We start from the raw sequence: 18,536 nt of genomic DNA, 5'->3' as shown, positions 1-18,536 counted from the left end.
AGTGAACCCAGGTCCCCAGGTCTCCCAACTGCGAGGCAGCAGCGCTACCCACTGCGACACTGTGCCGCCCGCTGTATCTTTCCTTCAGACTAAATGATATTTCTGCCATGCTGTCCTTAACCGATTTTGTCAATGAATTAAATGACTAAAATGAGTGATTAACTTACAGGGCTTGGCTCTGAATACAGGTGAAAATCCATCCATCCATCCATTTCCCAACCCGCTGAATCCGAACACAGGGTCATGGGGGTCTGCTGGAGCCAATCCCAGCCAACACAGGGCACAAGGCAGGAACCAATCCTGGGCAGGGTGCCAACCCACTGCAGGACACACACAAACACACCAAGCACACACTAGGGCCAATTTAGAATTGCCAATCCACCTAACCTGCATGTCTTTGGACTGTGGGAGGAAACCGGAGCATCCGGAGGAAACCCACGCAGACACGGGGAGAACATGCAAACTCCAAGCAGAGAGGACCCGGGAAGTGAACCTGGGTCTCCTAACTGCGAGGCAGCAGCGCTACCACTGCGCAACCAAGTTAAATGTTGTTAGTTGGTAGAAACAATACAGGCAGCAACGAGTTCTGGAGTTTTTATCTCGACCTAAACACTACCTTTACTGAATCAGCATTCAACTTAGGTGTTATCTTAAAACCACTTTATTTTTGAACCCACACATTAAAATACTATCTAAAACATGTTGGTTTTCAGTTATAAATATAAGAAAATGAAGATGTTCTCTTAGTGCGCAGGCTGTGTGGATAGTGCTTTGATTACTGAGAAAAGCGCTATATAAATGTAATGAATTATTATTATTATTACAGAGAAAAAAATTCACGCACTCATATTTACAAGAACAGACTACAGGAATGACTTTCCACAGGCTACTCAAATCAATTTTTATTAGGAGTTTCTAGTTATTTCAAAATGCAACGAAATGATTATCATTAGAGCAAGAAAGTATGAACATTTATCACCTATTCTGTAAGTAGGTGCCCAAGTCTTTTAAAGCTGGTATGGTCACTCCGTTAAGACTGTGCATTTACTTAACATTTTGGTTATTTTTCGTTTCATTGTTTGCACGAACTACCACTTCTTTGATTATTTATGGCAGGGCTTAAACTCTGGAACCAGCTTACTCACATATTTTATGGTGACCTACCTATCAACTGGTTGTCTCCAGGTGCGATTCTCTGTGAGATCCTGCGTGATGAGGGGAACAATAACAAACGTACTACATGAGCCGAACTGCAGCAATGGAGAGAAAGAAACACAGTTGCAAAAGAGCCTGGGTGTGGAACAGACTGAGGGATAAACCACACCATCCTCCTTTGCCCAGTATCCTGCTCGCAAATGTTCAGTCACATGAAAACAAAATGGATGATCTCCGTGCCAAGATTAAATTCCAACTGGACAACAGGAACTGCAATGGTCTTTGTTTGACTGAAACATGACTTTCACCTGTAATACCGGACGAAGCAATAACCCCATCTGAGTATTTATCCATCTTTCGGATGGAGAGAATGACTGGGTCTGATGAAGTAAAAGGTAGAGGTGTCTGTTTTATGATAAACAATTAATGGTGCAATCCCAGGAACATCTCAACTCTCTTGCAGTCCTGCTCTACTGATCTGAAACATTTGATGCTCATCTGCCATCCTCATTATCATTACCTCGGTCTATATTATCACTCAGGCTAACGTAGGTAAGGCTTTGTCTAAACTCCATGTTGTGCTTTGGGAACATCTTGTCAAGCACCCAGACAGTGTTTACTGTTCTGGGAAACGTTAACAAAGCTACCCTGAGACAGGTCATGCTGAACTTTGAAAAGCACATCACATGCCCAACCAGAGGGGAAAACACACTGGACCATTATTACACTCCAATTAAGTCAGGTTACAAAATGCTTTCACAACCGGTTTTTGGTAGGTCAGACCAGTTTCCTTCTCCCAGAGTATAAACAGCACATCACGAGACAGACTCCGGTGAAGAGAACGATCAAATGCCTGTCCACCCAATAAGAAGACATGCTACGGGACGTGGTTGATGACGTGGACTGGGACGCATTCAGTTCAAGCTCTAGTGACATTAAAGAGTTTGTGGATGTAGCAGTTAGCTTTGTTGATATGCTAGAGTAGTCCATCGTTCCAACAAAAACAATCCGGTGTTTCCCCAATCAGAAGCCTTGGGTAGACAAAACCATCCCGGGATATGGTGAACTCGCATACTGCAGCTTACAATGTGGAACTGTAGACTGGAGGCTATAGTGAGTACAAGGCAGCCAGCAACTCTTGAAGGAAGGTTTTAAAGAAGGCAAAGAAGTGGTACAAGGAGAAAGAGGAGTCTAACTTTCAACTGGGGGACAGCAGATGAATATGGCATGGACTACAGATCATTACGGACTTTAGAGGTAAACCTACTGTGTGTGTGGACTCTTCTGGCTGACGACCTGAACACTTTCTATACGCAGTTTGACACTAACAGAACTAGCATTAACTTGCTGGATAGTGAGGATAATATAGCTAGTACTAGCACTGCTCAGAATAGTGGAGTTGCAATCTCTGTTTCAGAGCGCAATGTCCTTCATGCTCTCAGGTGTGGGAAAGGCAGGAAAGCACCAGGTCCGGAAGGAATTTCCAGACACATTAAATCATGTGTTGATCAGATAGGTGGAGTGTTTACATCTATCCTCAATAACTCTTTAGCCCAGTCTGTGGTTCCTACCTGTTTTAAAAAATCTGTTTTTGTTCCCATACCAAAGAACAACAAATCCATGTGTCTGATTGATTACTGCCCTGTAGTACTCCTGTCTCTTGTCATGAAGTGCTTCAATGGGATTTTTAAAGACTCCATCTACTCCTTCCTTTCAAGGGACTTTGAACCGCTCCAGTTGGTATACCATACAAATATGACGCCATCTCACATATTCTACACACCTCTCTGTCCCATGTAGATAGCAAGAAGGGGAATTATGTAAGACTGTTGTTTATAGACTACAGTTCTGCCTTTGACATCACAGTCCCCCACTTACTGGTCACAAACCTCAAAGACCTGAGACTGAACATCATCCTCTGTGACTGGGTGCTGGAATTTCTAACAAGCAGGCTTCAGGTGGTGAGAGCAGGCAACTGCTACTCCAACACTATCATTGTCAACACTAGAGGTCCACAGCTGTTCTCCCTATTCACACACAACTGTGTGGCCAAACACAGCTCCAGCACCATTGTTAAGTTTGCTGATGACACAGTTGTCTTTGGCCTCATCTCCAAGAACGACGAGGAGGCCTATCTGGAAGATGTAGAGAACCAGGCAGTATGATGCTTGGCTCATAACCTCTCACTGAACACCAGCAAGACCAAGGAGCTAGTGCTGGACTTCAGGTGGAAGCAGCAGCAGATCTATAGCCCCATCAGCATAAATGGAGTTCCTATTGAGAGGGTGAGCACATTCAGATACCTGGGTGTGCACATCACCGAGGACTTGACATAGACCCAGCACACATAACCTCAGGTCAGGAAGTCAAGGCAGCACCTTTATCACCTGAGGCGGCTGAGGAAATTCAAGGTCTCACCACCCATCTTGAAAACCTTTTACATGCGTGCCACAGAGCGCATCCTAACACAGAGATGCAAAGCATGATTTCTGAATTGCTCAGTCCAAGGCTGCAAAGCCCTGTAGAGAGTGGTGCGTTCAGCAGAGCGCATGTTAAGGTCAGCACTGCCCTTCTGCAGGATATCTACACCAAGTGCTGCTGGACCAGAAGAAATTAAAAATAATTATGGACTCTACCCACCTCAGAAACAGGCTGCTCAGCCTACTCAACTCAGGCAAGAGGCTGTGCAGCCTAATGGCAAAGACTAAGAGTTTTGAGAGGAGCTTTTACCCTCAGGCCATCAGGATCCTGATCTCTGACATGGCAACAAATGTTCAATCTTAAAATTCATTGCACACTCATTTTAACTTGCTGCATGGTCTTTTTACACTTTTTATTGTTTCAGATTGCAGGTTTAAATTTAATTTTAATCTAGTTTAGTTCATTTTATTATCTTCTTAATTTTATTATTTCTTCTTTAGCATGTTTGTTTTTGTCTTGCACAATCTTGGATTAGGCTAGATTTTCATTTCACTGCATGTTGTATCTGTATAACTGTGTGTGTGACGAATAAAAACAAGGATTTTGAAATCAGCAGTACATGTAACAGGAAGCCAGTGAAGACTAACCAATGCATACATTCTGAAGAATATCTTATGAGCTGAAGGCACTAGCCTTCTAAAATTTCCAAGGATAAATAAAATCGCTGTGTGAGGTTAAGCATTTTGCTGCAGGGCCCCAAATGGAATGATCTGCCCGCTTGTGAAACAGATGACCCATTGGCCTCTGCATTTCAATCCGGCATGAAGACTTGCTGATGAGTGGTTCATATTGCAGTTGTGTTTCTTAGTCATTTGCACATACAGTAAAAGTTTGCCAATGATTTTGAACTCCTCTATCCTGTTTCTCGCTTTGGTATCATGCAGTGACACCAGCATTGCCAAGCTACAACTTTGGCCACTGGGAAATGACACCACCGCTAGTTGTGTTGGGATTCACCAACTAAAGGATTTCATATTCTTTTTACACTGTTCAGCATTTAACTATAATATCACAGAATGTCTGTTTGAAACTGACCGTGGAGTCCTTAGAGTTTTATTTTCTCTAGGAAGGCTGAAAACTTGTATCTTTGTTTCTATTTCCTTCCAGACCAAAGTAACTTGTAGGGGGACGGCACTGGGCTGGAGCCTATCTCAGCTAGCATAGGTAAAAGTAGGAAAAAACCATGAACAGGGCGCCAGTCCATTACTGGGCAAACACACACACACACAAGCCAATTTACCTAACCCGCTTATCTTTGGAGGGTGAGAAGAAACACACACAGACACTGGAGGAACATGCAAACTGCACACAAGTTGAACCTGGGACTTGAGCCCTGATCTTCCTACTACTGAGAGGCAGCGGCACTACCACTGCATCATCATGCTGACTGTCACGTTTCCATATTACTTACCAAAACAATGTGGCATCGAGGTAGCATGAATTAAAGTTGCCCTGAATGCCTTTCTTCCAGCCAGTGAACCTTTCTTTTGCTTGCTCACCCAGCTCAGGAGGGGTGTCCTCTTCTACTTTTTCGCTGGCCCACTCAGCAAATGCTGGGAGACAAAGAGCAACACAAGATTTAAACAAAAATGAAGACTCTGTTTGACCAAGCATTTCAATTTGTCGTTGAATGTTAGAATGTTTTTCAAGTGTAAGTAATTAGAATTCATTCAGTTTTCACACAATTACTGAAAAGCTGTTTGGAGAACTTTACTATTCAGGAGATGAATAGCTTATGAAGAAGAAGAAGCAAAAAATAGAAACTGATACCTATGGAGTTGCAACGATCAACCTGATTTGCACGAACTTGATGAGCAGGAAACCGAGGGTCTGGGCGGCAGTTTTTCAACTTCACAAAAAGACCCTTATTGGGGGCGCATTTAAAGAATCGTTCTCCAAGATAAGTTCCGTCTGTGCCAGCTGCTATGACCTCTTCCTAAAGGGGGGGGGGGGGGGGGGGGGGGGGGGGGGATTAGGGGAAACACAAACACTTGCTTACTTAATGTGTCAAAAGTTGCTTTAAATGTAACCTTCACTAAAACATTTTTTACTACATGCACATGGGAGATTTTCCTAAAACAAATATGGCTAAACTTGAAAATTATTATGATCAGGCTTTTGTTTTTGATTTTATTTTTATAAATTGTTTCTTATGGGTCTCCACCCATTTTGGGTTGGGATCCTGCAGTGAGAACATTGAGGAGGTTGTTGACTGCACTACTGACTACATCAACTTCTGTATGGACATTGTAGTTCCAGTAAGAACTGTACGCTGCTATGCTAACAACAAGCCATGGATTACAAGTGACATCAAAGGCCTTTTGAACCAGAAGACAAGGGCTTTTAAAAGCGGTGATCAGCATGAGCTCAAGCGTGTGCAGAAGGAACTCAGAGTCCAGCTCAGGGTGGCGAAGGAGCAGTACAGGAGAAAGCTGGAGCAGAAGTTGCAGAATAACAACATGAAGGAAGTGTGGGATGGGATGAAAATCATCACTGGTTGCAGCTCGAAGCGAGGTGCCACCATCGAGAGAGACGTGAAGAGAGCAAACCAAATGAACAACTTCTTTAACAGGTTTGACCACCCTAATCCACTCTCACTCTCACCTTGGAGTACTGCACCCTCCACCCATCCTTCTGCTGAGACCAGCATAGGAGAGACATCCCTACCCACAATTACAGCAGCGCAGGTGAGCAGAGAGCTGAGGAGACTTCATGCCAGTAAAGCAGCGGGTCCAGATGGAGTATCGCCACGACTGCTGAAGGTCTGTGCACTGGAGCTGGGAAGTCCTCTACAGCGCATATTAAACCTGAGCCTGGAACAGGGGACAGTCCCGAGGCTTTGGAAAACATCTTGTATCACCCCAGTCCCAAAGGTATCATGTCCTAGTGAGCTGAACGACTTCCAGCCTGTCGCTCTGACGTCACATGTGATGAAGACCATGGAGAGGCTGCTGCTTCACTACCTGAGGCCACAGGTATGCCACGCCCTCGACACTCTGCAGTTTGCATACCAGGAGAAGGTGGGAGCGGAGGATGCCATCATCTATATGCTACACCGATGTCTCTCCCACTTGGACAAAGGCAGTGGTGCTGTAAGAATTATGTTTCTAGACTTCTCTAGCACCTTCAACACAATCCAACCTCTGCTCCTTAGGGACAAGCTGACAGAGATGGGAGTAGATTCATGCCTAGTGGCATGGATCGTGGACTATCTTACAGACAGACCTCAGTATGTGCGTCTCGGGAACTGCAGGTCTGACATTGTGGTCAGCAACACAGGAGCGCTGCAGAGGACTGTACTTTCTCCGGTCCTGTTCAGCCTATATACATCAGACTTCCAATACAACTCGGAGTCCTGCCACATGCAAAAGTTCACTGACGACACTGCTATCGTGGGCTGCATCAGGAGTGGGCAGGAGGAGGAGTATAGGGACCTAATCAAGGACTTTGTTAAATGATGCGACTCAAACCACCTACAACTGAACACCAGCAAAACCAAGGAGCTGGTGGTGGATTTTAGGAGGCCCAGACCCCTCCTAGACCCCGTGATTATCAGAGGTGACTGTGTGCAGAGGGTACAGACCTATAAATACCTGGGAGTACAGCTGGATGATAAATTGGACTGGACTGCCAATACTGATTCTCTGTGCAAGAGAGCCGGCTATACTTCCTTAGAAGACTGGCATCCTTCAACATCTGCAATAAGATGCTGCAGATGTTCTATCAGATGGTTGTGCTGAGCGCCCTCTTCTACATGGTGGTGTGCTGGGGAGGCAGCATTAAAAAGAAGGACGCCTCATGCCTGGACAAACTGGTGAGGAAGGCAGGCTCTATTGTAGGCATGGAGCTGAACAGTTTGACATCCGTGGCAGAGCGATTGGCGTCTATCTATCTAGCTATCTATCTAATCGATCTAATCTATCTAGTCTGATTTTGGGTCATGTAGAGTTTTGATTCACAATTCTATTCAATTGGGAATGGCTGCGAAGGGTTTGTGGAATGTCTCGCAATGGGTTGCCATTTAAGCAATCGACACTGGTCTGCTCCACCCAGGATGACTGTTGGTGGCAAATATGGGTCTAGAAGACACAAAGAAGGCAAAATTGGGTCGCAAGAAAAAAAGTTTAAAAAGCACTGTCCTAGAGGTCAAAGAATCTTGCAGCCACATCTATTTTTGCACTTGGTACGTTTTTAATGATGTTGAAAATAAGTTACAATATACTGTGATGCCATTTTGCTTTCTTTATGGACGTCGCCATTTTGAGTGTTTTTTGTTGAAGGTAGTTATGTTGTTGCTAGGTAAGATCAACCGGAAGTGCGCGGCATGTAACACATCCAGGTCAAGAGTACAAAGGTTGTATTGTGCACTCCCTCTAGTGGTTCTTGATTAAGATAGCTATTATTCCTTTGTTGTTTTGAAAAACGTCTTGTTAACGAATTCTGGCTCTGCATTTTCTTTATGACTTAATAACATCTGAGCTCTGATTACATGAGTGTTCATTGGTTTTCAAGTTTTTGTTATACATATTGAGCCAAGGTTACTTCCTTTTTTCTCTGCTTGTTACTTTGGTTACGATTTACCTCTCAATTCCTTTTCTAACTAAATGCTGCTGCTGTCTTGTGTAGCCAGCACACTAATCTTCCCTCTTTATCTACTATAGAACTTACACTCTCCAAATGGAACTAAAAGAGTCGACCTCCAGGCAATCTGATAATGCACAGGGAACTGACTGCACATTTAGAATTTCTGAGAATTAATGAAAATTAGTCCCCAATAAAATACACCCTTCTTCAAGTGGCACGAAACAAGTTACAATTCAGCTGAAAATTAAATTGCATGTTGTATACATAATTCACACCCTTCTCAAGATATTCAAAATGTATCCTGGGCCAGACCCTACTGAAGAAAGTTGTGGTGGGAGACCTCCTTCTGTAAATCACGTTTTGGAAATGTTCCCAGCTTAGACCCTCTTGTAACAAAATCTTTTTCTTAGCCCACTTTGGAATCACAATAACCCCTGATCTTCTCAACACTGTCTAGAGTAGCAGCCTATGGACATTACTGAGAAGTGAACAATCTATTATGGTAAATTAATACTAATTCAGCTGGTGTAATACAATGGGAAAAGGATTTCATAGTTCAGTTACAATTGGAAATAAATTAAATTCACTTCACTTTTAGAATCTGACAGGCATTTTAACAGTGTCGTCAATAACAATTTTATTTTCTCTCCTCTCTAGAGGGGTTTAGATTTGGGGTATGTAATTGGATTTCAAAAAGATGTAGTACTGTGGGTCATAAGGATGGGTAATGTATGAAAAAAAACTTGAAGTTAACAAATTAATTCAAAAGTAGTCTTACAAGCTCCAGCCCAGCCACTGTGTCAGTCATGCCTTTGATTTCTCCTATCCAACGAATCACTCCATATATGGGTGGATCCTTCACTTCCACCATTGAGTTCACTTCAAGTTTTGCCTCTTCTTCATTGTGGTTTTTCAGAAATTCTGCACTGTGTTTTGATTGTGGAGACGATGGACTTTCTTCTCCTCCAGGTGGCTTTGACTGGGTGCTCCAATAGGAGGACAGGCTCGGCATTTTTTCATCCACTGAAGAAGAAGAATCTGAGTGAGGGAGGCGAGTTGACAAAGTTCGAGCCAGGCCAGCTTGCTCTTCCAAAGAGTTGAAATAACTTCTTCCTGCAACAAGCACACAATCAAAACTAATTTTGAAAAGCTGAGGAAGAATACAGAAATACACGCTCTTTTAAAATAATAAAAAAAAAATTCATATCAGTCAACAGTATCTGCACTGGCGTCTTTACAATCAAATTCTATAGTTTCATTTGTAGTACAATCAATTTAAGAATATTTTATCCAAGAATAATCCAAACAAGAGAAATTTCAACCGATTGTAAGGAGACAATATCACCTGGGATTATTGTGAGAAATAAATAGATTGTAAGATGAAAACACAAACAAACAAAGAACATAACTGAGCAAATGAAGTGCAGGGCCAAACCAAAAATCAAAGTCATTAAGCAGTTCAATCCCAAAATGAAACCTAGCCCTTGGGCTAATAGGCTATATTCACATTACCATGCTTTGATTTAATAATTCAGAAATTAGCTGTTTCTTCTTTTTGTTCACACTACCCCAGTGTTTTTAACCATCATAAATGCAGTCTTTTGAAAATGCTCTCCAGAGCTGTACTCTGGAACCTCAGATCACGACCATAATTCGTTCCAAAACTCAATTTGGTCATGACCTGAAGTAATTTCCCCCATAGGATTGTATGTAAATACAATTAATCCGTTCCGGACGTTACAAGCTGTATGTAAATATATATATGCTCGCTCGTGCTCTCTCTCTCGCTCTCATTCTCTCTCGCTCGCTGCACAGGGAGAGACTGAACACGTGCGGAAATCATCGCCGCGTACGAACCGGAAGGGAAACTGGCTTGTTCGTCACCCGAACAGATGCAAAAGTTTGGCGAACATTTTGGTCGTAACCCGATTTGCACGTGGTCTGAGACGTTCGTGACCCGAGGTTCCACTGTATATGTATTTCTGAAAACGCCAGATGAGCACTGCAGTGTGGAAGGGTGAAAACAACAAGTTTTGAAAATACAGACTCTAATTGTGCTCTGATCGGTTCATTCTTATTACATGACCTTTCCCTGATTGTATCCTGCTTCTTACGTTTTCTCCGTCACTTTGCTTGTATTACACTTGTGTGTTACTCTCAATAACAAATTCTACCTTATTGTCAGTCCGAACAAAAAAAATGTCTTTTTGTTTTTCATATTTGCTACTGCAGATATCCATTTGTAAACGCAAACTGCAAATAGATGTCACATCCTCTTCCAATGCATACATGCCCAATGTAGGCAAACAACTCTGTCATATTCATTTTTAGTCATTTTAACTTGGGCAGACACATTTTATTAAACAAATGTGAAAATGCTAGTGTGGGCAAAGGTAATTTTCATTTAAAAACGCCATTTTTAAATGAAAAAGTAGTAGTGTGGATGTAGCCTTAGACCAAAGTTATCTCCTACTTGCTATTTATCCAACTAAGAATGTTTAAAGCAGATTTCTGTTAACATCACTAAAGCGCTGATGACGGTCACGTGACACGTTTCTGTAGGACACACAAAAAAAAGACGTACAAAACAAAATAAAGAATAAATTTGCCAAAATAAATAAAAATGATTCAAATGCCCTAAAACTTGTTATTAACAAATATATACACTTACATACAAAACAAAATAACAATTATTATGACACTTTAATATTAATTAAAGTGACATGTCTCTACTCAGGAATTTTCTCGTGGTGACGCCCCCTTCTCAGTTACTCATCCACACTCATATAGTGGCAGTGATGGGGCTTAAACTGGAATACACAGAAGTCTTTTCAGCCAGCTAAAGTAGACTTTCATCACCCCATGGTCATGGGGGACTCTCACATACTAGCAGGTTCACTGTCTGAGCCTCAGTGGCGCTCCCATCTCCTGTTTTATTGACTATGAGCAATGCACTTAACATCCATCCATCCATTATTCAACCCGCTATATCCTAACACAGGGTCACGGGGGTCTGCTGGAGTCAATCCCAGCCAGCACAGGGCATGAACAAACCATGGGCAGGGCGACAGCCCACCGCAGGGCACACACACACACACACCAAGCACACACTAGGGACAATTTAGGATCGCCAATGTACCTAACCTGTATGTCTTTGGACTGTGGGAGGAAACCCACACAGACACGAGGAGAACATGCAAACTCCACGCAGGGAGGACCCGGGAAGCGAACCCAGGTCTCCTTACTGAGAGGCAGCAGCGCTACCACTGTGCCATCGTGCTGTCACACTTAACATAATAGTGTTCAAATTCAAAAACATGAGTGCTAGATACTTAGAAAGAAAACATCTATAGCAATTAATTCAATTAAAATGAAAGTCCTGTAAAATACCCAAATGGCTGAACACTGAATGACAATGCCAACAGGGTTCAATGACTTTCAGAAGCAGTTATTTCTCAGGCACGATAGGCTTCAATTGTTCGCAACCCTGAACTGAATAAATTAAAGTATGGCAACATTCTGTTACATCATTGTTTCTACTTTTTAGAGGTTTTAGAGTGCAGCATGTTATTAACATCATTGTCTTCTTTGTCAGTTACAGGAGTCAATGCTACATGTGTGTCATTACAGTTATCTCATTTAAAGGCCACCTCTACTTGAGGAACTTGTCGAAACATTGTTTAAATGGGGGCAAAAAAACATACAAAGCAACTCATTCTTCAGCTTTAATGAATTAAGAATCTTGGGAATTCAACTTACCATTACCATCTAATGACTTTTAAGTTATCATTTTGCTCCTTTGAACTTGATAAAGTAATTACTAGTTTGGTTTCTGTCCCACACTTCAATTAAAAAAATTCTTTGGTGGAGTAAACAGACACCTGACAACAGTGCTGCCCCGGGTCTTTGCAACACGTCTACTTTTTGTAAGAAATGCAGACTCTCTGTCTCAATATCACGGAGAAGAGAAAAGATGCTTGGGGTACATGTTTTTTTTTTTTTACCTGAAGCCAATTTGAAATTTTACTCAACAGAACTCAAATTATAAAATATTACTTTTGAAGGTAACATTTTAGTTGCAGACTGAATAGGTGACATAATCGGCAGCACTGTCGCCTCACATCTGAAATCTAAATAAAAAATGGTGACATCTGTGTTTTTTTATTAGGCTTCAAGAGTTCAAAGATATGTGGATGGGTTACTTTTGTTGCTCACAGACCTCTAGTAATGGACTGAGTACAATCCTGACCTGTGAATGACATAAAATATGATAATCTGATAATAATATAATCAGAATGACATATAATGTGATAATGAGGAAGGGTTTGTAAAACAGTAAATACTACAGCTGCCAATGAATTGGCGTTAATGTGTTTAATTAATGCATTAAAAATTTTGGCGATTACATTTTTAATGTGACCCTGAAATACGTTAATTTTATCTTCACACTTAATGAAACAGTGGAAGTTGACTCCAACTCTATTAATAGCACTTGATCGTTTCCTGTATTGTTTCTTGATAATGCTTAACCGGTATTTTCATACACATTGTTTCATTTATACACTAGCTTTTCAAAGTGCAGAGCATGAAAAGAAAATGATTAAAATCAAAATAATTATATAAATAAGAGTGAAAGAGTTTCATTTTTGTGTCACACTAATGGAGACTGACAAGTGAGATTACACTTCAGCGTCATCTTTGCCATTATGCTGTGTTCACATATTGACATTTAAAAAAAAGTCACGTCATGCAGTATAGCAGAATGTCCAGAACAAGATGGTACACATAGTGACATCTGCTAATGAAAGACTGCCCTTGAAATGAATAGAGGCTGTCGAGGTACAGGTCTGAGTGCGAGGCAGAATGTGAATGGGTGTGCCATGTTCCTGGCGACAAATACGTTTGCTGTGGAGCTTTTTCAGTCACCCATGGAGAGATATCTGACCTGTTACACATCTCTGAGCAGCTAGAGAGCAGATTAGACAGAGTGGGATTGCTCGATTTCTTATACCTTATTCTCACTTCCCAGAATGCAGACATGGTATGTTGTTGCTTTTTAATTAATTATATGTTACCTACTGTAGCCTACATAAGCCCGTATTATACTTTAACCAATAAAACTAGGCAGAAATCAGTACAAACTGATCAGGCTAAAACTCCATTTGGGCTGAAGGTCAAGGTAGTTAGACATATTTTATAATTCATAAATGGCACATTCAATGACAGTCTACCCTTTGCTATTTAATAGCCTAATCTATACACATTTTCAATCTATTTAACATCTTCTCCTCTCCAAGTAACAGCTGCAGAGTTGACTTGTGTGCATCATGCAGTTAAACACAACCTGAATTCTAGTAGTGATGATTATGCACAAAAGATGAATCACAATTCGATGTTTCTTTTTTTCAATATGCAATTGTTTGTGTAATTATTGCTTTTGGCATGTTGTCTTACAACATAGTAGTCCACACAATGTGTATTAGTTTTCCCAAATATTAGAGCAACCCTGGGGTGTTTGGTGATTGTTGTTCCTGTTACATAAAACTGTCCAATAACCTAACTGAAATAATTTAAAATGCACAGAAAAGCAATTATTAAAACTGTACTTTTTTAAATTAGAAATTAATCACTTAGTTACTTCTTCTTTATAGAAACCTATTAAAATGCTTCAAGGAAGTGTAATAAATTTTGATTAATATGCAGTTATTTCAATTGAAGAATTAATCTTTTGATTATTCACAATTAAATTTTTGAATCGAACAGCAGCCCTGGTAAATATTTATGGATGGAGAACTTCACAATTTGTGCTGTAGAAAGATGTGAATAAAGCCTTACATTGACTAGGAAGGACCATCTGGACTCAGCTCACACATTTTTTAGACTCCTCATCTCAAATTTCTCTTTGTGCCACATCAATTCCCTGGACTCACAGGCAACCACACTACCAACTTACCTGGCCGCTCCCCAGCATCACTGCAAGATCGTTGCTCCTTTTTTGTAAGTTGTCTCCTGACGTTTGTAGATTCTGGGTCCTGGCTAACATCTAACAGAAAGACAAGTGAATATAAATAGATAAGAAGAGGAATTGATTTAAGACCTACAATACAGACATGCCAACACTATCAGGCTCATCAGATTGCCTTCAAAAAGCCTTTATTCAAGGCCTGGTCAACCTGTGAGAGCAAACCAGGAGAGGACTGGTTTAAACGGGAAAGAATAGCACAGCTTTCTTTAACTGTTACCTGTCTGTCGGCTTTTCAGGGAGCGTGATTGCTGCTTCCGGTCACTGGCACCTCGAGACAAAAAGCTGGAGCCACTGCTAATCTGCACTGACACAACAGGGACTAGCAGGAGAGCACATAAAGACCAAGTTAATGAATGAACATTAAAAATTGAGGGGCAAATCAAACAGGAAAAGGGCCTCAAGAAGCTCAACTGTGAGAAAGCCAAATTGACAGGGGAGATGAAATAACTTAAGAGTCAAGTGAAAACAGCATCTCGTTTGTTACCTGCTGGCCAGTCCTTAGAACTGACTTCAAAGGAGTAGCGCAGTGTAACCCTAATGTATGATGTTTGGGATCAATCATAATTAAGCTTGCCTTTTAGTGGCTACACTTTCATCATTTGCTAGCTCCGTATAATTGCTTTACATACCTCACCTGGCAACACACTTCTGGCAGCTTCAAAGCTTGTCATGTATTGCTTTATTTTTGAGGATCTGGCCAGAAAGAATTCTAGCCCTAAAATATTTTAATATTCAAATTGTGCAACCGGTCTGTTTTATAAAGCACACTTCATTAACTGTTTCCACTTTACCTTTGTGCACCTTACTGATTGGCAGTAATATTCCATATTCTGGAGAGGGAAATTTACACAGCTGGGCCCCTTTAAAGAAGCCATCCCAGGACCCCACTCGGTTTTCCTAAAACAAAAAAAACTTGATTTATGTCTTCATTAAGTCATTCATTTTCTAAACCCACATATTCTAAAAAGTATCAGAGGTAGATAGAGCCTATCTTGGTGGCATCAAGCACACAGCATGAACCAAAACTGAACAAGGTGGCCAATCAACAACAGGCCCACTCGTTCACACACCTTACACTTTATTGTAAGGTGTGTCTACACACACACTTAGTGAGCAGGAGAATGATCCAAACCCTAGACACTGGATGCATGGGGCAATAGTGCTAATCACTGTGCCAGTCTGCCACCCCAACTTAACTAAAGAAACCTTACCAAATGAATCCCAACAAAGACTCCATGATCCAGCTTGTTTGGAAGTATGCCACAGAACACCACCTCCCCATACTGTATAGAGTCTTCCATCTGAAAGTAAACCCGCTGGCCAATTTCAAACAAAGGACTCGTGCTGTCGGCTGTACGGGACAGGATTTCAATACTTTGCCGACTTCGATCTTCTGACATGGCCAGTTCAATGCGATTCACAGCTACAAACACCCCACAGTTCTCGGGACATTGGAAAAACTGGTGACCTTTATAAGTTCCATTTGTGAAGCCCTTGCCAGCTGCGGAACCCTGTGAAATACAAATACAATCAATTCTCAGTTCACAGGTTTCTAAGCACTTTGCAGAAGTCATAAATTATAAACTGTACATCACAGAGTAACATATTAACAAAGCAAAAATAATGAATTTATGGAGTAATATCATGTTGTCTAATATTAATTGTTAAACTGTACAAAAAAGCAGCCTTCCCAAGAATAAAATTAAATACAATTTTCTTTCCATGCAAACAATATTACAAAACTTTTCCCTTAAATTAAAATGTACCACCTGTTATATGTTTCTTTTAGTATTTGATAGTGAGGGAATGGGCAAACTCTGTAAAGACAGTAGCATGTTCAGCCATTAAATTAGGGTCCCTGGACCTATGACAAGGCAAGGCAATCCAATGCACCACTCTGTCACCTTGAGTAAGTTCAGTATAATTAAAATGCAAGAAGAACATGAAAGCGCCATTCAGCAATAACTCTGAATCAGTTTAGGGCAACTGAGAGGCAGCAGTGCTGCAATCGTGTCTCCCTATAAATAATATTTCATATTATATTTGCTGTAAACTCTCTGCATATGCAATTCATTTTTTCCATCTTCCATAACCATTCAATATGAGCCATTAGCATGGTGATGAGTAGCGTGAAGAATGTGGGGGTTGCAAAGTACTATAGTAAATATTGATCAAGTGGCCCTTTAAGGACCTGCACAGGGATACCAAGAAAGACAGTAGGCCTGGTTCTAGCCTGGTGTCCCTATTGCAAATACAGGACAGTCCTTGAAGTGACTCCAGGAAGGGGTATAAAGCCACCTCTTAGGTTCACTGCATATAAATTTGGGAGGATTGAGGACAAGCACTTAAAGACGGGGGCCTTCATGAGCAGGTGGATCAGCCACCTGAGGGCCCCAAGACTGAAGGTGGTAGGGCCAGAAAAACATTGTTTAACATTCTCACTTTTTGTTGGGTAAATTCATCCATTTGTTGATTGCTCCCTTCATGGGTATTTTATTTTATAAAGACTAGTTTGGCTTCCTTGGTGTTATTCCAAGTACAATAGTTACACCACTGTGCCGTCCACAACAAAACAATTACAGAAATAATTTTTAACTACAGATTCTTGACACTGTCTCTCCTGTAGGAAGGATGTGTGGTCTCTTCTCTGTTTGTCGAGCATGGTATGGAGAGTTTATGCAAACAACAACCCATGTAAGGAATCCTAGGAATCCCATTGGAAACACTGTGAGGTAGAATATCAAAAACAATCTGGAAGTAAAACTTCATGTCTGTAACTATTTAGCAGAACATTTTCTTTCATCTAAAATGTTTTGGAAATATGCATACATAGAATATGAAAATAATATGCAAAAATGGGATGTCGATAGTGTTCATTGTTATCAAAGAATGAGTGTAACCTCAGCTGGCTAACCACAATTCTGACAGTAAAATATTGTTTGGTTATAGAGATAAGGAATGCATGAAGAGCCAGACTTCGAAAAATAAATTATATGAAACTGCTGTACATTTTTCCAATATGTGTACAACAGATTATGAAATATTTTTAAAGGGCAATTGTTGCACACAATGACTGAAATCCAGGGGCATTTTATATACAAATTGGAGTATTTTGCAAAATATACAAAACAACAGAATAGCAAAAGTGACTATTTAGTCTGATCAACAGAATACAATAAAATTCAGCAGTGTATAGTGTTAATTTTCTTTCACCTTTAAAAAAAAACAAACCATAAAATCATAAGCAAAACATTGAACCAATCAAAAGAAAACATGTTTCATATAAGCCAGTGATATTTATAATGTTATAGTAATTTAGGTAAAAAATACTACACTTCTAATACTCTGCTACTGGATTTGCATTTCAAAGCCCTGGATTTCATCAAGTGGTCCGTGATAACCAGGGGTTAACAGTCTGATGGCAGTCATGCCACATAAGTAGCGCACGTCAACAGCCACAAGGAGTTAATGTACTGAAATGGCCACAGGTGGGCACTCCAAGCTGGCATCAAAGTGCATTTAAAAAAGAGAGACCTGCATGGTGACATTGTGAAAAAGAAAAGGAGGTCTCACAACAAGCAAATGGGAGCGGAGCAGGAAGGAATAGCACTGAAGTAAAAGTTGTTACTGTAGTACAGGGGTTTGGTTCTGAAGGGCTGCAGTTGCTCTAAAGCTTTTGTTCCAAACCAATTTATTAATTAGAATCCAATCCTTAACAGTTATGGCTTGTTAGTGCACTCATTCTGTGGCAGAAAATCATTCTTACAGTATATCATAGATTTCTCTTTTCTGAGAAATTTGTAGACCAAAGGAGATCAGTTATTGCCAGTTGTTCACCTTTTTCTCTTCCATTTCTTTCTAAACACGAGTATTTTATTAAACCAAACACTTCCCAATGAGCACACACAGTTGGAAATGGGACCAAGTTAGTTCATGTTGTCTCACATTCCCCTCCAGGAGGCCCACTAGAACTGCAGGTTTTTGTTCCAATCAGTTTGATAATCATTTGCCTCTATTTGATCTCACTGTTTATTTACCTGGTCTTTGTTTTTTTCTCTTATTTCACATTCAGAAAAGTGCAGTAAAGTGAGTCTTCATTCAAAGGAAACTTATTAATTGTTGTATTTTTACCACAGTGTTAAATGCTTACCTCTTTTTTTATAATTTTCATATTAATTCACCTTTTTGGTGAATTTTGCTCAGTTAATTGCAGGTGGACAATAATAACTCTCAATGGGCAGAGGAGATGCCACAGCAAATGACTTCAAAAGGCTGCTGATACTTACTAATG

General features: G+C 40.7%; 1 protein-coding gene across 3 annotated transcripts in view; it reads right to left on the bottom strand.

Moving 5' to 3' along the window:
• Positions 1-18,536, bottom strand: part of si:cabz01101003.1 (ubiquitin carboxyl-terminal hydrolase CYLD) — a 110,656-nt gene that overhangs the window by 56,475 nt on the left and 35,645 nt on the right. For 2 of the 3 annotated variants that reach the window (XM_051922293.1, XM_028793604.2), the window contains exons 3-9: positions 15,457-15,756; positions 15,037-15,142; positions 14,463-14,564; positions 14,174-14,263; positions 8,999-9,333; positions 5,407-5,572; positions 5,048-5,189 (exon numbers count right to left, since the gene is read on the bottom strand). In XM_051922293.1, coding sequence (XP_051778253.1) covers positions 5,048-5,189; positions 5,407-5,572; positions 8,999-9,333; positions 14,174-14,263; positions 14,463-14,564; positions 15,037-15,142; positions 15,457-15,756 — 1,241 coding nt within the window. The remainder of the gene's footprint in view (positions 1-5,047; positions 5,190-5,406; positions 5,573-8,998; positions 9,334-14,173; positions 14,264-14,462; positions 14,565-15,036; positions 15,143-15,456; positions 15,757-18,536) is intronic. The other variant, XM_028793605.2, reaches the window with a different exon arrangement.

The sequence above is a fragment of the Erpetoichthys calabaricus genome, chromosome 2, assembly GCF_900747795.2.
Source record: "Erpetoichthys calabaricus chromosome 2, fErpCal1.3, whole genome shotgun sequence".
Lineage (NCBI taxonomy): Eukaryota > Metazoa > Chordata > Cladistia > Polypteriformes > Polypteridae > Erpetoichthys > Erpetoichthys calabaricus.
This window is presented reverse-complemented; position numbering and strand designations above follow the sequence as displayed.